This window comes from Melozone crissalis, unplaced genomic scaffold (genome assembly GCF_028551555.1).
Source record: "Melozone crissalis strain CALT ecotype California unplaced genomic scaffold, PUWL_Pcris_2 ptg000019l_1, whole genome shotgun sequence".
Lineage (NCBI taxonomy): Eukaryota > Metazoa > Chordata > Aves > Passeriformes > Passerellidae > Melozone > Melozone crissalis.
The window spans coordinates 19,098,329-19,124,940 of NW_026535797.1; the positions used below are offsets into that span (position 1 = coordinate 19,098,329).

Sequence of the window (26,612 nt, forward strand, 5' to 3'; positions counted from 1 at the left end):
GGCCTCTGTGCCATCCACTGCGGCATAGTACAGACACATTTAAAATTTGTCTGTTTTGTGCAGATGGCTGCTGTTAATCACGATGCAATTCTGCCACAGGCCTTGAAGCCACCATCTCTGGCCAGCTGAGCCTTTGCCTGGCATCAAGGACATTTCTTCTGAGAATATGCAACTTTCTCACAACCGACTGCAGACAACTTTCCATTTGCCTTTGTGCTACCACACGAAACATGTTCTGTTTACTCCTCATTTGTTGCAGTCCTTTCAAATGTGATCAGAGCCCCACTGAATTAAACACCAACTGAACAAATAACAAAACAGAAGTTTTAATTTTGAAAGGATAATGGTTTGACATGCAACAATATTACAAGACATGTTTTGATAGAGAGGTCTGTGATTTGAACAAGGTCACAGGAGAATTCATGAAAAGAACCCAAATCTGAGTATCAAACCAGCCTTGTATGACAACTACTGTGCCTCTTAAGTTAAAACTTGTCCCTTCACTTTATGAATCTATACACAAAGGAACACATTTTCTAACATGGAGATTAACTCTCCTTTGTTATCTTTATGTTACACACCTGGAAAGGGTTGAAGTCAAGGGCTCGAACAGGCCCTGAGTGCTTCTCTGCCTGCGCAATGACGGGGTCGCCCTTGGAGGCCAGGACGCGCTGCACGCTGTACATGGTCAGCACTCCGTTATCCCCCCCGCCAATGAGCACTCCAGAGGACTCTGCAGAACCATTGTCAAAGTTCCCCCAGATCAGCTTATGAAACCTAACAAAAGAAGAAAATAAAGTTGGCATAGGCCATGATGTTTGGTGGAAATCAAGACACCCTCTTCATTACCAAAACTCACATCCCTGTTTCAACCTATCAAATATATCCATCAGTCTGCACTTGAAACAATCATCTCCCTTTTAAGAGGACTGTGGCTCTTGCATGCAACAAAAGAAATAAGCTTCCTTCCAAAGATTTTTCAAGGGAATTTAAAAAGAAAGAGCTTGTCTCTATATTTTCAGCTGTTTTGTTGTTTATTTAAAATTTTTAGGACCTCACATGAGATTTGGTGGGTGCAAACCTCTAGCCTACACTTTACTGAAAATTAGTTAAGAGATCTATGTGCCTTCATTTCCAGAGCTGTTAACTGAAAAATATGCTTACACCCCTTAAAATCTGCTAGTTAGAAATCCAGGCTGTGTTTTACACTTGGGGCAGACATCACCTACACTGATAAGCCTAAGAAATCATCTTGCTTTAAAGAGCTTCACTCTCTCTATATTGTCTTCAGGGCAAATTTTTAGCCCCAGCAAATTCACACTTTACCTAATGTCTCTACTGACTGACTACCATACAAGTAATTTCAGATTTCTCTAATAGTCCACCTGCTTTACTTTTATACCCAATATGATCTCTATCCAAAAAAATGTTCCATTTTTGAAGACAGGTTAATTGATTCAAAAGATTACTTTATATGCTGTAAACATTCTCCTGCTCTCCTTTCTCACACCAGAAAACCCTTTTCATTTTCATTGATTGATACACCAGTATGATCCTCTAGTACCTGTTTGAGGCAGGAAGTGCTCCTTTCTGCTTCATATCCAGGGACGAATCCCTGAAGTCAGCTTCAAATATTTCCAAGGTGGCATTTGTGCTGAAGGACGCATCCAGTTGTTGGGCAGATGTTCCTAGTACAAGAAATACAAGAGCAATGTAAGTGGACATTTTTATCAAAAGCACAAGATACAAAAAGAGTAAGGCACTGAAAACCTATCCTTCATAGTCAACACAACCTTGCTGTTGTAACAGTTCAAAAGAGGACATGTCTGAACACCTCAGAAAAAAGAATCAACAATTATGACAAACTTTGAAAGAAATTAAAAGTTCTTCAGGAACTTGATCACCAAAGTTACTGTTACACAGATAACTTTCTTTCTTGGACAGGTGCAACTGACACACTCTCCTCCAAGTAACTATGGCTTTTGATATTAAGTTCTTTAAATTACAAAGGACTGACATAATGAAATCCAGCTACAGTTATGATCCCAAGTACTTCTGCATACTGTTCCTCAATCATGACACGTCTTAATCAGACCTTGTAAAGCTACTCTACAGACTAAGTTCTTCAAATGTAACCTACTAAACATGCCTTAACAACCCACAGACACCAGCAGTCACAAACTGGTGGGTTCCTTCTTTCTCCTTATTCTTATGGAATAAAAGCTGCAGGTTGATTTAACATTGCCCAGTGGGACACTGCCAGGCAAACTGTCCCCCAGTTACCACAGGGATGCTTACAGCATGGAAAGTGCCCAAAGGACTATTAAAAAGCAGGGCAATTTATGAAACCACACAGCTTCTGATCTAAAGCAAACTGAAGCCAAGACCTTTGGTTCAATCAAAACCCTGGCCTTGTTGTCTGCAAACTTCCCCAATGCAAATCCTTCCCAGAGGCTGCAGCTCTTCACAAACTGATCCACTGTGGGTCCCCTCCATGGGGTGGTCTTTCAGAACAGATTGTTCCAACCTCAGTCATGAGTCCTGCCAGCAAACCTGTTCCAGTATGGACTCCTCTCTCCATGGGGCCACAGGCCCTACCAAGACCCTGCTCCAGCATGGGCTTTCCACAGGGCCACAGCATCATTTGGCATCCACCTGCTCCAGCATGGTGGATTGTAGCTGGGTGTCTGTTCCACCACAGACCTCCATGGGCTGTGGAGGTGAGAGCCTGCCCCACTAAGGTCTTCACCAGCGGCTGCAGGGGAATCTCTGCTCTGGCACCTGACACACCTCCAGCCCATCTTTCTGCACAGACCTCAGTGACTGCAGCCTTGTTTCTCTCCCATATTCTCACTCCTCTCTTGTGCTTCAGTTCCACATGGCATTTTTTCTCCCTCTAGTTAACAATGTTACCCCAGAGGCACTCCCACTGCCAGGCTCACCCTGGGACAGCAGTGGGTCCATCTGGAAGGCGGCTGGCACCAGTGCCAGCAGGCACAGAAGGAGCTCCTGGCAGCTTCTTACAGGAGCCACCCCAGCTACCAAAGCCTTACCATGCAAACCCAACAAAACCACCAGAGCTGTCAGCTTCACAGACAAACTTGCCTGCTGCCAACTCAGTGAATAGGCTCACTTTCTGTTTCAGGAAATAAAATTACTACAAGAATACTGATTAATTAATAAAATCAAGAAAATAAAATTTAAGGTTTTGCAAAAGTACCAAAAATGGAATGTTAACCAAAACAGGCAACTTTACAGATAAGAGGTTCACAGTATTTGATTGTCAAGCTACATGATTATGACTGAAGACAGAGAAGTACAAGTGACCTTAAACAAACATTACTTGAATTAACTTTTTTCCCCACAGGCATAGGACATGTGTAATGCAGAACATCAAGCAGTGTTGGAGTCTTAATTAGAAATCAAAAAAAATCATGTGTTCAACCTTTGAAAAATCACTCACATTTAAAATGTCAAAGTTGGTCACAGAAGTAATTCTTTACCAGTTACTCTACACATAAAAGCTGTAATGTTTTTGGTATATTGGTTGTAAGTTTTCCAGGGACTATCAAGGTGGAAACTGTTGAAAGCTAAAACCCATACAACTCTACACAATTTTTTTCTGTGATTCATACTCTAATATTCACAAATTGTGAAGAACTTTACCTGTTGCTAGGTAAATAGGGTGGTTGTTTGCCGGACTCCATGCCTGCACAGCTGTTCGCTCAATTTCTTTTAGCTTCATTTTCCAAACTCTGAAAGAAATTTCACACAGAGTTTAGATCAGAGAGACACAGTTGATGTGAAAATATTCACATCAGAATCATGATGAGAACACCCTGCTCTCAAAAGAGTGAAGTTAATTGCTACTTCCTGAAGCAGTGAATACTGGAATAAACCAGGATATTTGAGAATTCATTAAACCTGCCCCAATCCCCCTCAAAATCCCTGTCTGACCCCAGATTTTCTTTCATATATAAGTCTCTTTTTGATATGTCCCAATTACAGGAGAGTTTCAGAAAAAAAGAAGGGGGTCTAAATTAACATACTCAAGTCTTCACTGCAGGCTGGTTTAAATCAGCTGCAGAAATTAATTTAAACAAATGTATTTTGATCTAGCACTAGTTGCTCTCTCCAAACAAGCTAATGTCAGTATATACATAAGCAAAAAAGGAGCAGAAGGAATCTCAGGGCAGGCTAAATTCCAAGCAGAAAAGTGACGTGGCAACAGAAAACAAAGTGCAATGCTATCGTGTGCCAATTCAGTTAATGTACTTTGTTCTTCCTCCTCCGAAAAGCAAAAGGAAAAAAAAATCATTTGACTTTCTCTTTGAGCTAGCAAATGGCAAAAGGTGAGAAGAAGTAATCCACAAGTAACTACTGGGTTTCAATCTCAGCACTGACAGCAACTCTTTATTTACTCAGGATAGATTGAGCGACACCTGTAAAACGGGAACCAAATTTCCCCATGTCTCTGGAGAGAGATTAGTTGGGCAACAACATAGCAGGTTAATTGAAAATCAAACATCAACAGCAGGCAGGTAGGAGGCTGCAAAACTGAATATAAAGACAACTGAATACAATAGAAATAATTATTGTTCTGAGTAGGATCCCATTCTTACTAAGGAGAAAGCACCCTGCACTCCATTCCTGACCACAAACAGGCCTTCTAAGCATCACAAATGATCTGTGCACATTCACAGGCTAGTGGGGTCACTGCCTAAACTTTTCAAGCTTGGCTGCACTGCAGTCTTTTAACTTCAGCTAAACAGAAGTGTATGCTTAGATGATATCATGCTGAATAAAGTAAAACAGTCAGCAGGCAGCACAGCAAAACCCTTTGCATCTTGTCAGTTTGCTGTGATTAACCTCTCCTGGTTACTTGACACTGTTTGTGTAAACCACAACCTGCAGCACATGGCCCTCTGTTCAGATGCAGGGCTTATGAGAAACTGTGGTCTCCCGGGGCCCACACAAGGGGGAAGTTTGGTCAGCATTACTTCTTGGGCTTGGACCTCCCAGCTAATAATTCTACACCTCTTTTTAGGGTTTCTTCTGCCTCAGGAGTCAGAAGTTAAGGACATCCTCTCCCTCTCTCTCTGTCTCTCCCATGCACTATTAGGATATGCTGATTGACTAGAATCTATTTAATGCTTTTTAGCATTAGTCTACAGCAGTATCTCCCAAAGCTCACACTGCCAACTGCTATTTGCACATTAAGCTTATCCCAACTCAGTTGAGGCCCAAGAGAATCTGAACAGAACTCTTGTACAATTTTAAAAAGTGCAACTATTTCTTCATGCTGCCTATGAACAGAGGTGGAAAGGTCATCTCCTCATTACCATAACAAATCTCTAAAGCTTACTTTCCAATCTTCCAGTACACACTTTGTGGGGTACTTGAACCATACTCTCTCTGTGGTGCATCTCTCAATATGTTCCAGTACCTACTCATGCCTCCCACCATACTGCAGAAACCCTGCCCAGGTCTTCTCCCTTCACTGGCACAGGCCAGTGAAAATACCCGCAGTACTTAGGTGAGTCTTCTAGAAACAGTCAATTGCACAGTGCTCTAGCTGACACCACCACTATGGGGGACAGGACAGCTGGTGTGCTGGTACAAGTCCCTTTCTTGCCTCTTCCTCCTCCAGTTACAATCTATCAGTTGTAGCAGCTGGCTGTACACTCAGGCCTCACTGCTTCTTGGCTTTTGAGAAGGCAACTTCCCTGTGAACATTAACAGACAATGTTGGAGAGACCTCCTCCCTATAGGAAATTAACTGGTAAGGAATCAGTGAAGAATATAACTATCAAAAACTTAGTTGGGTAAATGGTACAAGCTCCACCTCCTTACCTCTGTGCTGGACCAACTGCACGGCTGAAATAATTTACATTTAATGTGCAAATAAAGACAAGCTGCAAAAATTGTGCAGAACAGTATTGATCAATTGTTTGGCTTTTCTTGTCAATAGAGCATTTTACATAATAAAGTCAATTACTGCATCATTAGTGTTCTCTTTTCACAAACTTAAGTCAGGACAGAATGTGAAGATAAAGTGTCTTGGTCATGGTAACCCACCCAAACGGAGGAAAGCAAACAACAGTCCGTTTAGAGTGGCTCAATGTCAACAGAACAACTGCAGAAGTGCTGGATCATAGGTACTGAAGAGGTTCACTGTGTCCCTGGCCCTAAAGGCAAACCAGCAGAGGTTCCAACAGACTTGAGAAGGCCCCCAGAGGATGCATAAGAAGCTAAAAGATCACAGTATCACACTGTCTCTTAGGAACATCTGAGCAGTTCAGCTCCACTGCAGCTGAGAAGTCAGTGAGCTCTGAGTTTCAAAGGGGAAAAAAAAGCCTGATTAAGTGATCCTTCTATACACTATGCATATCTGTACCCAGGAGAGGACTCATGATTCTTAAAGAAGGAAAAAACTCTTCTTTAGCAAACTCTTCTGGCTGCCTGAGAAAAATTTGCAAGTATTGAACTCTTCCACAGTAGAACTTTTAGGGAGAGGTTGCCACCTGCTGTCATCTCTCAAAATAACATCTAAGACTTCCAAGAAAGCTCACGCTTTTCTCAGGACTTCTAATTAATTAATCATGACAATTTCTCACCTTTCCTCTACAGACATCCATCCGATTACAGAAATAATATATTAATGAATCTCAGCCCCAAAGGGAGTGGACAGAAGCAGCAATTCCTCACAGCTTTCCTCAGACATGGCTTCTTGCACAGACCTTAAAGGGTAACAAAGCAAAACCTGACAGGTCAGAGCACACCTCACCACTGAGAAATAGAGAGCATGCAGCTAAACAGTGAAAATTCCCAAATTACTTTAGACCATGGAAACAGTGCTGTCAGAGGCAAAAATTTCTCACCTTTGCTAACCTGAAATACTTATGGCTTTACAGTACACTATAATAAGACCAAGGTTGTTATTGTATGTACTAATTGACCCTCAAAGCTGTCATAATAATTATCCCTGATAGCACCCAGTGAGGCGTTCTCTCTCCTGCACCACCCAAATACTGTCAATCAGAAATCCCCTCCCACTGACTTTCCCAGTCCTCCTCCTGCCACTGGACACCCAACCATTCCCCTCTATTCCTACTGATATTGGACTTCCAGCACTGCACACAAAGGACCTGATAGGCTGATCTCCCCACACTTAGCTAAAAAGTGAAACTTGGGCAGAAAAAGATTTGTCCCAGGTCATTCGGGTGACAAGTAGACACCCTAAGACTTGAAAAACATCCCTCAGCCATGACACAATGGTTAAGACACAAACTGTCCCTAGAGTTTCCACATCCCAGCACTGATTTAAAATCTCTGTACTGCCCCTTCCCTTAGCACTGTCCTGACATGACACGCTCCTTCGGCAGCTCCCCACAGCCAGGCTGTTCTCGTACGTGCTTATTATAAACCCCGATTACAGAAGGCAGAGACACACTCAGCTAATCTCAGCTAATCACTGGTGTGTGCAAGGTGGGGTTGTTGCAGGGCAGGGCTCAGCACATTCCTCCATGACAGCTCCAATGGTATATAAAGAAACTTCTTGTGCTCTGCGCAGTTTCAGAAGCTGTTGCCCATTGCACGGCGCTGCACACACGTCCCAAGTGTGCTGGTCTGCACAACAGCATTACCCCGTGGGATGGTGAAAAAGAGCAGGGCTCTAGGAGGAAAGCATTGACCTCGGACACCGGGTGTCACACACAGGCTCCGGGCTACGCCAGAGGCCTCTCCGCGGCCCAGGTCACACAGCTGAGATCCCCGGCCGCTCCCCGCCCGCCGCCAGCCGGCCGGCGGAGGAGAAACGGGAGAGAGGAGCTGAGGCTCCCGAGACAAGGACGGGGCCCCGGGACCGGAGTCTCGACAGAGACGGGAGGGCAGCACAGCCAGCCCTGGGCTGGGGGGACAGGGGCGCGGCGGGGCAGGGCCAGCCCCGACTCGGTGTCCGAGGGGCGCGGCCTGGTCGGGTCGGGGGGCGGGCGGCCCTTACCGGCTGGCTGCCCTTACCGGCTGGCTGCAGTACCTCCCGCGCCGCTCGCTCCCGCAACCCGGCGCTCCGACGGTGGCCGCGGGGAGGCCAGAGCGCCGCCCGCCCCGCCCCGCCGCGCCTGCGCGGGGCCGGCCCCGGAACACGGCCCGGCCCGGCGCCCCGCAGCAGCGACCGGGCCGGGCCCGACAGCCCCGGGCTCCTTCCCCCTCGGTAGGGTACCTGAATCGGCTCCGTCCGTCGGTACCGGATGGTGCAGCCGGACGCCAAGGACACACTGCTGGAGCCGGGCTGTGCTGCGGCTGCCATACCCCCTCAGCCTTAGCTATACATGTAACGCATCTTGAGGGTGTACAGAAAGGAAAGTAATGTGTTTTTCTAAAAGTATTTTAATTGCCAGGAAACTATGCAGAAGGACCCAGGCCTTCTTCCTTTGCATCTGTCCTGCTTTAAGAAAAAAATTACCTACATTACAAACTCCATTTTTTAGGATTTCTGAGCCATATCTGCCCAACCCATTATGCCGTCCCCATGGATAAAAACCATAATGAAGCTACTGTTTAGAACAAACTGGGACTGGAAGTCCCCAAAGCGGGCAGCAGCAAACAGTGCTGGAACGCTGCATAATGAGCTGGATGGGCCTAGCCCTGCCTCAATGCAAGTGCTACACTATCACACACACCAAAGCTCCTATTACTGCTCTGATCACCTTCATTTCACTTGAGACTCTTACAGATCTCGTAACATTTTATACAGTGCTGCATGGAAGTGCTGTGGAATGGTAATTCTCGACTCAAGTATCCCTAAGGAGTGTTCTGCCCTGCAAAACAGAACTCAGTTTTAAGGTCCCATAGCTCATAAAAAACATTTGAAATCCCTTCTGAGATAAAACATAACTGATTGTAATTTAAAAGCAAGCATTTCTGTAATGAGAAGGTGACAGCTGACAAAAGCTATGAGGAATGTTGATTGTTCAGCACCTCCAAAGGAGTTATAAATATTCAGGTGCAAATAAAACTATGTTCTAGCATTCAATCCTATAATTTCCTTTAACATATATCCTTATAAAAAACCCACACACAAAAATCAAGCTAACAGTCTCTTTAGAATTTGGAGTTTAAAATCTGTACAGATGGAAAAACCATGCATCACTGTCCTTATGTACCTGCTTATCTTAAAGCACAAAACTACAAGTTGTGACAGGGTGCTGAGAGCAGAGCACAGTTTATAGGAAGCACCTAGAGGGGCCCAAGCCTTCAGCCTTCTGTGATCACCCACTCCTGCAACTAAACAGTGGGGTAAAGGCATAGCACGGCACAGTTGAGAGAAGATTCACTGTAAATTAGTACTAAAGGTACTGTCTCCTCCAGCAACAAGAGGAAAAAAACCCCTTACATTAGAGTGTAGCTGAAGAAATTCAGGAGCTTAATATAACTGTATGTATAACTTTCCCAAGCAAACTGTTGCTGAAGCTATAGGAGGTCCAAGACCAGTGGTTTCCAGTAAAACAGGCAGATGTCATGGGTCAGATGTAACTCCAAGCCAGGTGGATGAACTCAAGCCATAAAGGAACATTTATGGGCACCTGTGCACTTGTATCAAAGCAGATCTGGCCAGAGCTGAACTTCCTCATTAGCCTTTCCATACTGCTGCTGTCCACACAGCTCTGCTGTCAGCTTCAAGCTACACACTGCAAGGCTCTGTGCCTCACAAGTGCTTCCTACTGGTTATGCAAACTTCACTTGAGAGGGCATCTAGACCTGGAAGAGATCAAAGTCAAGTCCCAGTAAGCGCAGACACAGTACATGACTCCCAAGGACTGGCACTCGCCAATCTGTTTCTGCCTGTCATTTTACAGTATACAGTGACACTCCAACTCCCAGCAGCACCTGCATTAAATGCCTTGGTTACAGACAGTACTGCCTACATAAATAGGCACAGGTGAGGAATGTTTGTGCACAGGACACATAAATGACCAGCAGTCCTAGGTCTGCACTCATAATTTTGCCCTATAGATGCTACAGCATTTAGAAAAATGGCAAAGGTTACTCCATTTGATTAGCTGTAATTCAGCCTTCTCAAAGCAACAGAAGACAACTAGGACAGTAGGTGTCATTGATATATTTCACTGCAGTTAGCAGCTGAGCACTGAAGAACAAGTGTTAACATATGCCAGTGAACACTAGACAAGATTTCTTCCCCAGCAGAACTGACGGAAACGCAGCACTTGAACAACTTTCAAATTTCATAGTGTATCACTGCTGGTGGCTCTTTATTGGGGTCTCCTCCTCTCTCCAGATACAGGTCATTGAAGGGATATTGCTTCGGTCCCTGCAAGGACAGACAAACAGTGGCAAATTCACCAAGCAGATTAAGGGGTAAGAGCAAAATGTCTCATCGCATCCCACCCCTACCCAAATGAAGACTTGTAATCTATGACCTAAATTTCTATTTCTTAAGTGCTTCAGCTAGAATATTAGAGTACGAGGAAAGTAAATTCAGAAATATAGGGTTCCTTGCATAAATTATTTTTTTTAACAGAAACATCAAGGCGGTCTTGCTTTTAATCTTAATCAACATTTTATCTCACAGCATGAGGATAACATATTGCAAAAGCTGCTTGTGTATTCAGACACATTTTTCAAGAGTACATTTCCCAAATGATACGTCTCAAGAGATACAATTAAAAACACAGGGCAAGAGAAGAGTTAAAGCATCTCACATGAGTAGATACACACAGGGAAGGAGAATACCTAGACCAAAGATTGGATACTGTAAGAATCATAGCTCAAATTAGTTCCCTGTGAACAGGAACTGCACACTATGAAGCAGCATCTGTGAGCTGAGCCAGGCCAGCCAAGAGAACAACTCAGGCTAGATGAGGCCACAGGACATCCCTTGGCCCATCCACTGCCAGCAGCAGTTTTGCATTCACACCCATCACTCATCTTCAGCAAAACCACTCTTATGGGCATTGGCAATAACCAGAAATACAGCTTCTTTTTCTCCCTTTATCCTCAGGTTTCACTCACCACAGGCCTGTAGGATGGGTAGATTTCTCCTAGACCAAACATGATCAGCATTGTACCCAAAAAGAGCAGGAAGTGTTTGCTCATGGTGTGCCAGGGAACAACAGTGGGGGATGTATCAACCCGGTTCCGAATGTACATGTCAAAATCCCAGTGCATCTAAAGAACAAAGGAAAACAATTGCACATTTACCAACAGTGGTCAGGCTGCTTCTCTCAAGGGAAGCAGCACATTACAGCATTCACAAAACTGCAAGAAGCTGCACTAAAAGGACATTATTAAAATGGTGGCTTCTTTGCCAATCAATTCTGAACCAGAGTCTCATACTGAGTCCTATCAGGCAAATAAAATTACTCCTGCAGGGAAAGTTACGTTTGTTAAGTCTCCCTTCTCATATGTAATATGTTAACTGTCCTAAGTACTTTTACAGTATTTTACAGATGGCCAAAGCCTAACTTTGCCTTGAACTGACTGTCTCTGCTAGCACAGGCAACACACACCAGCACTGGTGACGAAATCACACGAAGGATTCACCAGAAAGCACTAACAAGAGGTGCATGTTAGAATTTAGTAACAGGAGCATTGGTGAGGAACTTGAGAAGTGGAACTGATGCTCCTACCGGCTCTCCCCAGTTGTATCTCATGTCTGGCTGGTCCCACTGGTACCAGGGGTCCCTCTCATATTGAGACTTATTAGGGAGCATGGGATAGTCACCATACCTATGAGAAACAAACAAAAGACCAAACATAAAGAAATCTGTACTAATTTAGATATAATTTGTCAGAGATAGTATAAGACAGGCCTAAGGAAATGGAATTAAATACTACTTTGTTTTTATAGATTTTTGAAATTCATTAAAACAACTAGCACAACAATAATTACCTTGACACCACTCACCACAACAAATGGCATTCCCCAAACTGGCCTTATTGGGCTCTACTAGATGAAAGAAAATGCAAGCTTAACCAAAAATGGAAACCTAGTTATTTTGGCACATGTCAAAGTATTCCTCAACATTTAAACATCTCCTGAAACCTTTATTCTAGACATGGCTTTCAGTTCCTCCCACTTAGCCTTGCAGTACAACAGCATGTAAAGTCTCCCAAGTTTCTCTCATGAAGTCTTTCGTGTTTTATTCACATAGGCTCTAACTCATTCCATTCGTTCCTATTTTAAAACATTGAAGTGTTTTCAAAGCTCTAAGCTCACAGTAGAGCAAAGGCAGGCATTCACCAGGAGGTATGAGCACATCCCCACAAATCCAGGAGCTACTGGCCCCGGCTGCGGAACAACGGCACCACCAACTCACCCCAAGCCATCGTCGGGATAGGGCTGATAGTCCTCCACCCGCATGTTGTACTTCTTCGCAGCGGCCGCCCGCTCCTCCGGAGTCCGCGGATACGGCCCAGGCATCATGTCCTTGGACATCTCCGAGGCTGCGGGACAGGAACGCGGCACAGTGGGCGCGGGCCCCGCCGGCAGCCGCAGCCGGCCCGGGGAGGTCAAGCCGCCCTCCCGCCCCGACCCCGCAACCACCGGCCCGTCGCCCCAGACATCGCGACCCCGCCGCCGGCCCCTCGCTCCAGCCTCCGCCTTCCCGCTCACCCGCCCGCGCCCCCGAAGGCGCCGCCAAGGCGGCCCGGGCCGCCGTGAGCCCGGCGGCCGCCCGGGGCCAGAGGACACCGCGGAGAGCGCCCGCCGCCATCACCCCCAGCGCGCAGGCGCGGCCGCGGCAGGCAGGGGGCGGGGCGGGGGCGGGGCGAGCCCTCAGGGGCTCGGGGCGGGGCTCGGGGCGGGGCGCGGGGCTCGGGGCTCGGGGCGGGGCTCGGGGCGGGGCCAGCCCTCAGGGGCTCGGGCCGCTGCCGGTACCGGCCCCCGCCTGGGCCGGAATTGACCGGCCGCGGGTGCAATACTGACACGGGGGCAATGAACGGAAAAGGCAGCGTTGCGATATTTCGCTTTGTCTGTCACCGTCTGAAGCGGGGCAACGGGAATGTATGGCAGGAACTGCCCTCCAGATACGGGGAGCCTCCTGCGGATCGGTGCTTCATCGGATCGATGCCGTGCCCGGCGGCGTTATGCAAATCGCCTTCCTTGTATCAGTATCAATATTATTAAATTCAATACCCAAATGTAATCGTCTTATCTCCATGGAGCCAGAAGAAGGTGGACAGCAGAAATGGCATGTTAATTTAGCAATGTGATTCTTCAAATATAAGCAATGTATTATTGTAAATAAAATCAATATGAGCATTAAAGGATTTTGCAGTTTACTTCATTATGTAAACTCTGTGGTAGTTGAGCTCATTTTCCTTCAGTTATTCACATCAGCCATAATGGGTAATGCCTCTATAACGATTTACATTATAAAGCTTTGCAGCTCAAAAACTATCACAGACAGTTTGTCATTAAAGCCATTCCTCCTAATAACAGCATTAATTTTAAACCTAATAATTGAATGAAGATAGTGATGAACCATAAAACTATGTCTGAGACACAGCATGCCTGAGATGGGGGCTTTGTTGCAGATAAAGGACAGGATCTTTTCACTTATCCCAAAGAAAGGCCTACTGATGTCATTTTAGGGATGGTATCTTAATTCAGCCAACTCCCTTACAAATGAGTATGCAGTGAAGTTATTCAGTTATCTAATAAAGTTATTAACTCAGAGTCCAAAGTTCCAGGGCAGATGCTGCTGCTGTTTTCCATGGAGCAGCGTTTGGAGCCTGTCCCACCTCTGCAGCCCAGCGAGCTGTGGGGACAGCAGGGTGAGGATAGCACTGGCAGTGCTATCCATTGACTTGGGCTCAGGCTTGGATTGTGGTCAGCCACTTCTAACATCAGCTCTTCACCACTGGGTATTTATTTTCTGAATTATGTTTGAGTTTTCCACAATTGTGTTTCAAGTTTCTTAAGCACCCATATATATTTGCAAATACACTGTAAAAAATGTTGTTAACCTGTACAGCAGAAAAGGATTTAAAACATAAGAGAACATTCATTTTCCCAGAAACTAAGTATATTAATAAATTTTGGCAGGACAAAGGGAAATTATATTATTCTCATGAAGGCAAAGTTCTGTGCAGGCAGAACAAATCCCAGCTAGTGTAAGATGAAAACCACTGTATGCCAGAGGCCAAAATCTTCTCCAGAGCTGATGCCTAATGTGGTGTACATTCTTGGGAAATAGCGATCATCATTCTTGCTGTTTGCAGATTAAAAGCCAAATGTAGACTTTGTCTCACTTAATAAACATACAAGAAAATAATTGAACGGCTCCAGCTTCAGTCGCACAGTTCATGAAATCCTGCTAAAATGATGTAGCCGCCACCACAAGCTGGATGTCAGTTGCACCAGACAGTGCTACATTGTTTTTTGTAGCCAGTGTTAATTAAGGATCTCGTTTTCAGGCGCAGAGCTCCGCAGCGCATTTCCCGCATTTCCCGGGCAGAGTCAGCGGGCGCTGCTGTTTCCGTGGGCAATGGAAATGCCCGAGGGCAGCGCTGGCGCCCGCTCCGCCGCCTTTCAGAGGAAGGGGCGGCCGGGGCCCGGCCAGGAGGCTGCAGAGCCGGTCCTGCTGTTTCCTGCAGCGGGTCCGGCCCTGCTGCGCTCCCAGCGCCCGGCGGGGCCCGGGAGCCTCGGGAAGGGACCGAGGCCCGGGGCAGCGGAGCCCCTGCAGCCTCCGCCCGCCCGGGGGCGCTGCCGCCGCCGCCCCGCTCTCCTCCCTCTCCATGTCCTCTGCCCTCCGCTTCCGGCGTTGCCATGGGTGCGCAGTTTCCGCTTCCGCCTTCCTTGGGACGGGCTCTCCGGTGGAGGCGGCGATGGCGGCGGCCTCGTCCTCGTCCTCCTCCTCTTCCTCTTCTTCTTCCTCCTCCTCCTCCTCCTCTTCCTCCTGCTCCTCCTCGGCGGCCGCCGCGGGTTGCCGAGAGGGCCCGGCGGTGGCGGCAGGGCCTGGCTGGAGCGACTCCCAGTTCCGCCGCTACTCGTTCGAGACGCGGCCCATCCCGCGGCTCAGCCACAGCGACCCCCGCGCCGAGGAGCTCATCGAGAACGAGGTGAGGGGTCCCGGGCGCAGGCACCGCCTCATCCCGGCCGTGTCCGCCCCGGGCACCGCCCGGGCTCTGCTGTAGCCGCTGTCCCGTTCCTGTCTGCTCTAGTGGACATTTTTCTTCGGTGCTACAGCGTTGAGTTGTGAAATTGGCAGGAAACGTTTGTTTTAAGCCCTTTGTTGTCGGGATGGAAGTTGTGGGAACGTTGTAGAAACCCCTGGGCACATATTGATTGTTTTCTAAGTGCCAGCGACCACAGATGTAAAGGGTCCTTTGCAGTGGTGGCTCTCGTACTGGCTCTGTACCAGCTCAGTCTCCTTTTGGTAGGTTCGGTAGTTGGATGTTTTAAGGAAAGTCTGCAAGAAGTTGTGTATGCACAGCTTGGGAACACAGTGCTGCCTTGGTTAGGTTGCTTACTACTGTTGTATGAGATAGGCGATGTACTTTGTCTTCCTTTTGTAGAGCTTCTTTTTTTGCTGTAGAAGAGATGGTCGGTTTTTTTGATGGTGGTTATTTGCAATCCTCTGAGAAAAGAGATGAGTTCTGTTTCTGGATTCAGAGGGATCTTTTTGCTGGCACTTTCCCCTTCACAGCTGGGGCTGGAAGTGACCAGCCAGAATCTACTGTGTCTCCTGGCTACGTGGCAAGCAGGCCCAGAAGTGTTGCTAGCTAGTGTTTGTCTAACCTTGCTGATAGAGCCTGGTTAAGTAGATAGTGCAATCTGTCGTCCCATTGCTACCAGGAGCTTACTGCAGCCCCAGGCCACCACTTTCTTAGAATTTCCTATCATGTCTTGCTTGGTTTTCTCCCCAGAACAAATATATGATTACTTCAAATGCCTTTTCCAATTCCCCATTTTGAAGGGGAGTTTTTGTGGGTGCAATAATGAATGTGTTTGTTCTTAAGTTCAAGAGGTCTTTGAATCAATAAACTTCCTCTTTCTCTCCAGGAGCCAGTGGTGCTGACAGATACAAATCTGGTTTATCCTGCTCTTAAATGGGACCTGGACTACCTCCTGGAAAACATTGGCAATGGGGACTTCTCAGTGTATAGTGCCAGCACACACAAGTTTTTGTACTATGATGAGAAAAAAATGGCCAATTTTAAGAACTTCAAGCCCAAGTCAAGTAGGGAAGAAATGAAGTTTGCCGAGTTTGTGGACAGACTCAAAGAAATCCAACAAAAAGGGAGTGCTGAGAGGTAAGTGATAAGTGGAGTGTGGAGGTTTCTCTGTTTCTTCAGACCTAAGTAGGAGCTAAGTTTCTCTTCAGTGAGTGTTGATGATTAAAGTGTCATGAAATTTTTGGAATTTTTATTTGTTTCTTGTTAATAATCCTGCTTTTCCTGCAGGGCTTCTAGTTGACAGCAGCTTTTTTACCTTATTAGAGAAGTCAAACCAAACAAACTGTTCACACTGGCTGTGGGAATTTATTTATTTTTTCCTCCTCTGTGTGAGCCAGGGTTTGTATAGAGAAAGAATTAAGCCTCCCTTTTTTTTTGGTAGGTAGTGGTATTGGTAGAGAAGCATGTTGTCTGATGTAAAGGTATAGGCTGTGGCATTCAGCATCCCAAGGCAGCTGGAGCTAACCCTCTTTGGGAATATAGGCCAGGTTGTGCACGTGCTGTGGACTGGGGGTGTTGGCCTGTGCCACAAACAGCTGTGGGTCACTGAGAGGAGCTTCAGCTGGACATGGAATATAACTGTCAGCAGCTTAACCCTCAGTGTTTTCAGTCACAGCCCTCTAAAAGGAATTACAGATGTTTAATTGTGTCTTAATTGGAAGCAATCCTGCCCACTTGTCATCTGTGCCTTTCTCTTCTTTCTCAGCTTTAGGTATGCTTTTTCCAAGAGAGAAGTCAGTCCTTGCTCTTGGAAATAGGTTTTCTTCCAGCATTGCAGACAGCAGTCTGCAATACTGTGATTGTTGGTACAGATGTTAGATTCCTCTGATCCTCTATGTCTAAATGTAAACATGGCTTTAAGTAACTTGATACTGAAATGTGCAGGCTCTCCTGAGCCCTCTTTTTCCCTCATGTAGTTCTGCTAGAAGAGATAACTGATATTGCAGGTGAGTTAGAGGGGTGGCATTCATCTAGGGATTTATTTGATAATGGCCAGTCTGTTTAGAGTTTCCTCCTCCTGCTCTGTGAGAGGGTTGTTCTTCCTTAAAATTATGTTTTTCTCTTGTAATTGTTTTAGTTGAACTAAGATCTGTTCTCTTGTGTACTGGGAAACCTTACAGCAAAGTTTGCAGACTTTTTGAAACTGTTTTCTTCCATGGGTGTTGAAGCTGTGTAGTGATAGAACAGAATCTCTCGGAAGTACTTCTCTGTTTTGAAATCTTTCTGAAGAGACAGAGTATGTCTGTGCTCATGACAAAGTTTAATATTTGATTCCTGCTTTCTCTCTTGGACAATTCAGGCTATATCTACAGCAAACATTGAATGACACAGTTGGAAGGAAGATTGTAGTGGATTTCCTTGGCTTCAACTGGAACTGGATTAACAAGCAGCAAGGGAAACGTGGCTGGGGCCAGCTGACTTCTAACTTGCTTCTTATTGGCATGGAAGGTAAATAGCTTCCTCAGACTGAAGGAGAAAGGGAGAAGATTGCATCAGCAGTTCTGTATTTCAGTTCCAGAAGGTGTTTCAAATGGATTTTCCCCTAGATCTGTGTGTTCCTTCAGAGGAGGTAGTGTAAAGCTTTGTGCTGTTGTCACACCTTAACTTGAGAAACAAGGAAAGGAATAGTCTGTATTTTGCCAGGGCTGTACTCTGAATGCCTGAATGTCATGTGCTGATGGAAAGGCTCTGTGTGATGCTGGTGGCACTGTGTTTCTGGTAACTGCTAATCATATCCTGGGATCTGTTTACTGTTTGCGTGCTTCAGGGACTGTAGATTTTAAAAGCTCGAAGCCTGCAGATTCAAAGTGCGGAAGGGTTTGCAACTTGAACAGCGTTAGACTTCTGGGCTTTTCTGAGTATGTCCAATGCCCAGAAGGAAATCTGATTATTTTGTGAAGCCTTTTTTCTTATTTGAGCTAGTACACTGTGAGGAGGAATTGTCTTTTGATTAAGACCTGATTTTTTTTCTTGAAAGCCTGTAGGACAGTGGGAAACTTGAAGATGGGTAAATTCTAAAAGTATTTGGATAGAATAGAATTCCAAATTCATGTGGAGCCTGACTAAGAGGCAAGTGCCTTAGAAGAGAGAGGAACCACTAGGCTGTTGACAAGGAGAACATTCTTTTAGAAAGTAATCTCAATAACTGAGGAAGAAATGTACACTGTTCTGTGAAGTGGGAGAGCCTATAATCAATGTGGCCAGCATATCCAATTATAATTGTTCAGTTACACAACCTGAATGTTTTTTTCCCCTTTGCACCAAGTCATACTCAACCTACAGTAGTTTGTCTTTGCCACTTGTTTTACTAGCTGAGAACATAACATAAAATCAGTGGACCAACACTTCCTTACAGGCTATATAGTCACTAAAATTCTATTAACAGGTTAGCACAAGAACCAAGGAATTGTCTTGAACCAGCATGTGCTAGGAAAAGGAATGTCTTTAGAGCAGCGTGTATGCTGCTCTATTGATCTATTTAATGAAGTTATGGGGTTAACTGTTATCTTAATTCTTGCAGGCCAAGAGAGTAATATCTGAATTGGCAAACAGCCTGAAAAACAGTTTTTTGTGAGGAGTAGAAAACAGCCCATTGTATTTAAAGATTTTATTAAATTTAAGATCCAGTGACAGCAGTCAAGCACTGTTAATCAGACTTGAGCGGGTGCTAGTGGGAGCTCCATTGACAGGGATTGTTTACTTGTTTTCTTGAAAAACTTCTGGGACTTTTTTCAAATCTGACCACCGAACTCCTTTTCTCTAGACTAATAATCTTTCACAGTCTGTTCCACAACTTGTCATTTAAATGAAGTGTTTTATGAAGAAGCTCCCTATCAACATTCAGCATCTGCTGTTCATTGGAACAAGCTGGAAATTCTAATCCTGTAGAGCATAAGTTGCTGAGTATGGATTTAGAATGGAAATTAAGTGGAGTAGCAGCTCCTCAATAAAGGCTGATGATAGAGTGTTTGTAACATTCCTATTGTCATTTTCCTTGTTTAGTTTCTGAATATGTGGGAGTATATTTTCTGTCTTCAGCAAGGAATATAACTTGCATCTCTTTCATACCTGAGAGTGTCTTGACTTTCTTTTCTCTCTGTGTAGGGAATGTGACACCAGCTCATTATGACGAGCAACAGAACTTCTTTGCTCAGATTAAGGGTTACAAGAGGTGTATCCTGTTTCCTCCTGATCAGTTTGAATGCCTCTACCCTTATCCTGTGCACCACCCTTGTGACAGACAGAGCCAGGTGAGAGTAGCAGATCTGTTCTCTGCTCCACGCCAAAATGGGCATTTGTAAAGATGCTAGGTGGGAGGAAGCTGCACTGGAGTTAAAGCTGCAAAATACTTGCTGAGCTTTTGCAAAACCTCTGCTCAGTTTTCAACAGCATTGGGGAACGCATTGGTGGTTTTCTGTTTGTGTCTGGTTCCAACTCACAAGTGCTAGAGCCATAAAAACCTTCTTACTGATACACAACGGGTCTGCAGTTGCTACCTCCTCTGTTCTGCTTCATTGATCACTGGTCAAACACAGATTTGTTGACAGACAAATTGCAGGATTCCTACCTACATGGTACTTGGAGGGTACTGCAGGACCTCACAATAAGCTAAGATACAAATGGAAACGTAAAAGCCGTGTAGGGAAGACCAGGATGATTTGACACTGAGAGCCAATAATGAGGCTTGTCATTGCAGGAAATTCTTCTGAGTTTCTTCATGTTTTCTCCTATTAGGTCGACTTTGACAATCCTGACTATGAGAAGTTTCCAAACTTCCGGAATGTGGTTGGCTATGAGACGGTGGTGGGTCCTGGGGATGTGCTGTACATACCTATGTACTGGTAAGAAGGATAGCTGGACTGTGATAAAAAACAGAGTTTTAAAATGTTTTCTGCTTAGTGTTGGGTTGGCTCTTAAGAGTATTTTGTTTTTACTTCTCCAGCAACTGTGGTATTTTCTGTGATATCTTGGGCCAGTATGCTTCTAACTCCTCTATCTGTTGGATGGGAATAGTAATTCTCCCTGACATCACTTTAATTGTACATGTACTCACTAACATGTGATAAAAGGATCTATATTTAAGTAAGGAGAACTTTCCAGAAGTTTTGAGATCTTGATGCAGGAGGTATAGGGCCAGGCTTGTCTAGTGCTGTCTGAACTCATCATCCAAGGTATTTCACTATAAGCTACAGCAATAGTTTCTTTTCTTTTTTTTATGTGATTTCCATGCAGGTGGCACCACATTGAGTCTCTCCTGAATGGGGGGATTACCATCACTGTGAACTTCTGGTACAAGGTGAGTACAAGCACAGCTTGGATAGCTCCATCTCAGATGATTTTTTCAGGTAGAGATGTATTGGCACACATTGTCGATATGAGAACTTCGTGGCACCAAGTCCTTTGCTTCTGGAAGCTACTTTTTCCTCTTCAGAGTTGTGTGTGTGAAGAACTGAGTGACTGGGGTACAGTGGAATAAGCTGCCAATACAGGAAGCATGCAAATGAGCTCTTTTTGATATTTCAGGGTGCCCCAACCCCAAAGAGAATTGAGTATCCCTTAAAGGCTCATCAGAAAGTGGCAATAATGAGGAACATTGAGAAAATGCTGGGAGAAGCCCTAGGAAATCCACAAGAGGTATGGAAGGAACCATGTGGTCACTGCTGTTGAAATCATTAAGGCATAATGCAGAACTTGAGATGACAGCTGCTTGGCTCTGTAGGTGCCAGAGTGAGGGTGGGAAAGCAGGATTGCTCTTTGCTGATTCTTCCTGCAGTCTTCAGAAGGTCATTTGCTTACAAAAATGCAAGCTCTTAAAATTACAGTTATGGAAAGGACCCCTACAAACAATGAAGCAGTTGTTCTTGCATGTGGGAAAAAAGTGTACTTTGACTTTGGGCACTTCCAGGAAAGTGTTGTTCCCAAAAACTCCTTAGTCTTCTGTGCAGCAATGATACCCATTATATACAAAAAAAAATTGAAACTGTTTCACCTGTTGAATCCAAGTCTCTTAAATAACAGAAATCTCCTCTATTAAGTCATGTGCTTCATCTTTAACATGTCTCTTGCTTATCTCTGAATTCTTTGCAGTCTTAACTATCTGGTATATCAAAAAAAAACCAAACTCCTGAGATACTAAGTCTAAAAAGACTGAGGTACTAGGAGTATGCCTTTGAAGATCTGATCATCTGAAAGTGGAAATGCAGGTCAAGAACAGAAATGCTTTCATGGTCTGTAATCCTTACCACTGTGCAGAAACTTGTCTTTAGCCTCTCCTCTGAGATTATTTTAATGCCATAGCATTCTGAACTTCCCTCGATGATTAGGAAGTCCTGAGATGTGGGAGTGGTCTTGACTGAAAAAAAAACCCCTGTAGCCCCCCCCTCTTAGTGACCCCAGGGACCAGAGAGGATTCAATGAGTGAGAATGTTCCTTCTCTCCCTGAAAAGAGCAACCCATGATGATTATTGATTCCCTTCAATAGTATCTACTTAGAAATCACAAAGGTTAGGTGGGAAGTGAAAATGTTTCGGGCATGTTTCCACTCTGATGGAATGTTTTGGTGTCACCTGAAGTCAGGTGTTGACAGAGACCTCTGCAGTTTTGGTAGGGTATTTTGAGAATGTGTTCATGTGTGCCCTAGTGTTTTTCTAGAAAATACTTTGAAAGTGATTAGGTGTATCTTGGGCTCTGTGATGCAGAGGGAGCAGGCTCTCTGCTGCCATTTCTGTGTAACTGTCCTGGCTAATGACCTGTTTTTGATTTGAACAGGTGGGTCCCTTGTTGAATACGATGATTAAGGGCCGCTATGACTAATGCCTGGTGCCCCTGGCTGATGTTGGAGCTGCTTTGTTCACAAGCAATGGAAGATACTGAGCGCTAGTATTGCACGCAGCACTTAACAGACTGTTGGGTTTCCTGGCCTGTCCTGGCCCCATTACAATAAAGGGGCTACTGGAACTGCAAAACCATTAGTACCCTATTCATCCTCCACTCTCATCTAACTGAATCTCCCAAGAAAGAGTCTACACTTACTGGAAGCTGGATTCATGCTCACTAACTTGTTTATTTTCATCCCTCTGCCCTGTTTGCCACAACAAGGAGCATGGCTTCTGGCACGTGGATGTGTTACTTCAGGATTTTCAGGCATACGAAGAAGAGCTTGGAGGATAACCAGGAGCAATATTGTTTCCTCAGCCTCATGGGGTTTGGACCTCTTGGCTGGGTTTGTGTGTTGGTGGCAGCAGTGGATATAAGGCGGGAAATGTTAGGTTTCACAGTCCTCTGTTGTTAGAGGACCTGTCCCTGCTCAGCTCTGGCACCTTTTTGTATTCATGGAAACGAACATGTGAGATGGCCTGTGTGTATTGAGCAACTGGACAAATGATTCAGTTCCTTCAACCTAAAACATCTATGCTTTGGATGTGGTACAGGGTAGAGATCAGAATGAATTTATCTAGTGTGTGAGCACCAAATCCTATGCTGTCCAAATAACATCTGTCTTGTATGAGTCTAGGTAAATCTCCTTTCTGACAGCTTTTTCTGGGGAGCGAAGGCTTCTCTCCTGCTCTTTTGAAGCTGCAGTATGGTTAGAAGGGGATGTAGCATTATGAAGGGAGATGCATAAATGCCAGGGCACTCTCCAAGTCATGAATAATTAAGCCACATTTTAAAATTAAATTTCCAAGGGATGCTGAGCTCAACTGTCACAACGCAGTGTCAGATAGGTACAGAGCCTCACTTCTCCCCAGCAGGGTGCTGGCTCCTGAGACTAGCACAGGAAAGTGCCCTTTTTACTGAAACTGCAAGAACTCAAGTGTGTGTGGCTGCGCACAGGTGCGCGCGTTTGTGTGATTTTGTGTGGCTCCTGTCCATCAGATAAATCCATGCCAGTGTGTGGTTCTCTTCCTTGTACAGTCATGTGAAAGAGTTCAGGGCTTTTTGTTTAAATGTGATTAAGTTTATCTTGATCCTTTTTGTGTTCCGGGACTTGACATGGCAGACTGGGAAGTGATAAGACCAGAGCACAGGAACCAGATAAGCCTCTGTTTGAGTCCTCAGTAATCACTCTGAAAAATAACTTTGCTTTCCTCCTCCTCCTCCTCTTCCATGCAGAAGCCTTAGGCTCATGTGGAAGCTGGCTTTTTATTCCCTGAGGTGTGCTGCACTGCTGTCCCTGATTTGGGGGATGGTGCAAAGATCTTGTACTTGTGATGCGGTTGTAATGGGTTCCAAAAGCTAGAGGTGGGAGAAGCTGTTTCATAGCCATGTATCTCATCCCAGAAAGTGTAGAATTTGTTTTGTTGAGGCTTCCCAGTGTTTCCCCTGTTGTGCTGGGCTTGTTCTGATGTGGGTTCTGATAAAAGTGTAACGTGCTACTTGAGAAGTGCTCCATCTTTGGTCTCAGGTCCCATATTTTGCTGGGATAGTGCATGCACCACTTGCAGTGGGCTTGTCTTTCACAAAAGTGAAAGGCCTCTCAAGCAGGAGGAAACAGGAGGTCCTGAGGCAAGTTTTCTGGCTGCTTTATTGGTCAGAATAAATGAAGTTTAATTGGCAGCTACAGGGTCCTTGTTCAAGAAAAGTGTGTCACTGAGTAGTCCGACTGCCATGTTGCAGGCTCTCCAGAGCTGTGGTTAGATCCAGACGAAGGTCACTCAGCCGGATGCTTATCAATGCTCAGCCTTTGGACAACTGGGGAAGAACCTTCTGACTGGCCAAAAGCAAGGCCTTCCCAAGAATCTTGGGCACATGCCCTTTGTTGAAAGATGGTCAAATTAAATCCCATTTCTGTGCTATTTATTCAGCACATGGTAGTCTTCAGTACTGCTTGTTAGACACCATCAACTCTTGAAGCTCAGGGTGGGAGTTCATATCCCGTGTGGAGAGAGAATGGTACTTACAGAACTTTTAGGATCCTTTTTTCACTTTTATTTGCCAAAGGTCTAACTTTTAAAGTGTCTGAACAGGTTTTGCTGCACTTGACTTTGTGAAAGCTCATTTACAATGCACTGATGGACTGACTCCCTCCCCCTTCCCTTTTCACCTTGTGCTTTCAATGCCCCTTGCCATGGTATTGGGAAGCTGTGTGTTCTCTGCTAGGGGTGTGTGTGCAGGGGGTGGGGTGTGACAAACACATGGTACCTTCTGAAGTGTAGTTCTTAAATACAACCAATGTTGAACAACAGAGTGGTGTGGCTTTTATTTTGTGAGTGGCTGTGTAGAAGAGCTCTATAACGATGTGTGTCTAAATCTACCTTTCAGTCTGACAACTCCACTTGTGTTCTTCACTGATTAAGGCTGTTGGTCTCCAGAACTGCCTTCAAAACAGCAATACCAATTGCATTATTATGTGTCTTCACATCTTTCACCATACTACTTCCAGAAGCCTGAAAGGAAAGCTGGGAATAAGATGGTGTGCTGTACCCTGTCAACAAGAAGTGTTGGTGGGCAGGGAAAAATTCCCTTCCCTGCTGACCTGCATGGTGTCACCATACTCTGGATGATGGAGCAAACTACACAAGCAGGCCTGATGAACTCAATTGTCCCTGAGATTTTGGGGGGAAGCTTCCTGTGTGTACCTGTGCTGTATGTTAGCAGCCCTGGGAGATGAAGCCCTCTCTACCTAGTAAACAGAAGTTATTTTAAGTAATATTAACTCCACAGCAATCTTGAAATGTAACCATTGGTGAAACGCTGACTAATTCTGAACAAATGGCTAAGATGTAGTAAAATAGGGAAGAGTTGAATAGTAGGTGAAGGATGTTGGCATTGTGGGAGAGAGAGATGCCTCAGCCTGGGCCACCACAAATGGGACTCTCCTCACACCCATGGGGGACAGGGTGAATGTGAAGGGAGTAGGAAAGCCAAGTGCAGAAAGTCTGGCTCTGGGTGCTCACCTTTCCCTGCTGTGCCTGCTGGGATCATCATCTCTGAACACCCTTGCATGTGTTCCACTGAACTTTGTGATCTGCTGTGTCTGATCCTTTCAGCTCTGCATTGCCTCTTGGATAACGTACAGGTGGCATCTGAGCTTTAGCTCAGAAATGTTTTGGTTGTACAAAGAGCACAGGAAACTGAGAGATGAGAACCGTGTCATTTGAAAACTAGGTCAGAGGCCAAGATTTTTCACTTGTACTTACAGTCTTTTTCTTATTTTATTTTATTAACTTAGGTTCCTTAATACCTTTCTTCTCCCTTTTTTTTTCTCCTCTTTTCCCTGCTCCTTGAAAAGAGGAATTCTTCTGAGGAGAAGTCTTAATCCTTGTAAATCATAGCTGCAGAATCTTTCCTGTGTAAGGAGAAGCACATGGATTTTTTAGCTGATCCACTTGTTCACCCCGTTGTTGAGCAGGGTCATGCTTAGCTTAGGGATATTTGGAGTGATAAATCAGGCCTAAGGTGAAGCCAAGAGGTGAGGATCAGGCCTGGGCTAAGGAGGTATCAGACACAGCTGCAGTGCAGTCTGACTCAGCTGGGGGCAAGGGGTCACCCTCGGCATCAAAGCAGCTCTTGAGAGAGAGAGAGGGGCAGGCCTGGGCAGAGACTTCTTTTGTTTGCAACGGCTCTTATCAATGGCCAAGCTGACCTTGAACACAGCCAACTGTCCTTTAAAGTCATAGAATGGGGGTAGTGCTCTCAGGGTCTCAGCAATCTCCTGGCAGGCCTTTGTTAATGCATGGTCTCAGCCCTGGAAGCAGAGCAGCAATTGCAGCAGAGGTATTGCCTTTGCTCATGTGTTTCTACACTTAGAGAAATGCATTTCTGCCTCGTGTGTCTGAGAAGCTTCCTTGCACTCTTGCTTCTGGTCTTCATCTTCTGTTCCTGTTTCGGAACAGAAAGCAATCTCCCATCAATGCCCTCGGAAGCTCTGAAGCCACCATCTTCCCTGGGCACTTCTCTGCATTGCTGCTGCCTAGACAGAAAGGGAAAGATGCTGTTACTGTGACAAACACATGCAAAGTAAGTTCTAATTACTGCCTCGAAAAGTCAAATATTTGTTGCAAGCAGAGGACTAATTGTGGGGGGAGGGAGCGGAAGTCGAGGCTCTTGGAGTGTAAGTGGAACAGATGCCCGGACGCCTTGGGGAAACGCAGCTTTCCTCTACAAATCAGAGCTTTAAATTACAAGGCTTTTACCAACGAGAACAGTTGTGGGAAGTCGTCTGCTCTCATTTGCGTAATGGCTTCTGTCACTGGTGATTAGACACAGGATGAAGGAAAAGAAATTTGACAATTAGGAATGAGCGATCATTAATCAGAATCTTTGTTAGAAGGAGGGAAGGGGGGGAGAATATCCCACAAACAATGGAGGCAGCCACTAGAGCCACCGTGAAGTCCACAAGATGCATAACTAAGTGCTCCTGTTGCTCCACAGAGCCGTCTCTGCCTAGGTACAGAGCAGCAAAGAGGGTT

General features: G+C 45.3%; 4 protein-coding genes across 6 annotated transcripts in view; 1 reads left to right on the top strand and 3 right to left on the bottom strand.

Moving 5' to 3' along the window:
• The window catches only part of SEC31B (SEC31 homolog B, COPII coat complex component), a 34,910-nt gene extending 26,816 nt beyond the window's left edge, over nucleotides 1-8,094 (bottom strand). For all 3 annotated transcript variants that reach the window (XM_054276618.1, XM_054276616.1, XM_054276615.1), the window contains exons 1-4: nucleotides 8,020-8,094; nucleotides 3,667-3,755; nucleotides 1,565-1,688; nucleotides 582-777 (exon numbers count right to left, since the gene is read on the bottom strand). In XM_054276618.1, coding sequence (XP_054132593.1) covers nucleotides 582-777; nucleotides 1,565-1,688; nucleotides 3,667-3,745 — 399 coding nt within the window. In that variant the 5' untranslated portion in view covers nucleotides 3,746-3,755; nucleotides 8,020-8,094. The remainder of the gene's footprint in view (nucleotides 1-581; nucleotides 778-1,564; nucleotides 1,689-3,666; nucleotides 3,756-8,019) is intronic.
• LOC128937166 (uncharacterized) lies at nucleotides 7,757-8,308 on the bottom strand. Its single transcript, XM_054276555.1, has one exon. It carries the CDS (start codon nucleotides 8,306-8,308, stop codon nucleotides 7,757-7,759), a length of 552 nt encoding a protein of 183 aa, XP_054132530.1.
• Nucleotides 8,309-10,048: 1,740 nt separating this feature from the next.
• On the bottom strand, nucleotides 10,049-12,719 carry NDUFB8 (NADH:ubiquinone oxidoreductase subunit B8). The gene is made up of 5 exons (XM_054276619.1): nucleotides 12,635-12,719; nucleotides 12,339-12,465; nucleotides 11,649-11,748; nucleotides 11,032-11,187; nucleotides 10,049-10,330 (listed from the first exon to the last, which is right to left on the bottom strand). The coding sequence occupies exons 2-5, from the start codon at nucleotides 12,455-12,457 to the stop codon at nucleotides 10,238-10,240; spliced, it is 468 nt and encodes a 155-aa protein (XP_054132594.1). The 5' UTR covers nucleotides 12,458-12,465; nucleotides 12,635-12,719; the 3' UTR covers nucleotides 10,049-10,237.
• A 2,041-nt stretch (nucleotides 12,720-14,760) lies between these two features.
• HIF1AN (hypoxia inducible factor 1 subunit alpha inhibitor) lies at nucleotides 14,761-24,308 on the top strand. The gene is made up of 8 exons (XM_054276556.1): nucleotides 14,761-15,084; nucleotides 16,028-16,278; nucleotides 17,501-17,649; nucleotides 19,306-19,451; nucleotides 19,936-20,042; nucleotides 20,434-20,497; nucleotides 20,725-20,835; nucleotides 21,970-24,308. Exons 1-8 carry the CDS (start codon nucleotides 14,761-14,763, stop codon nucleotides 22,012-22,014), a joined length of 1,197 nt encoding a protein of 398 aa, XP_054132531.1. The 3' UTR covers nucleotides 22,015-24,308.
• Nucleotides 24,309-26,612: the final 2,304 nt, after the last annotated feature.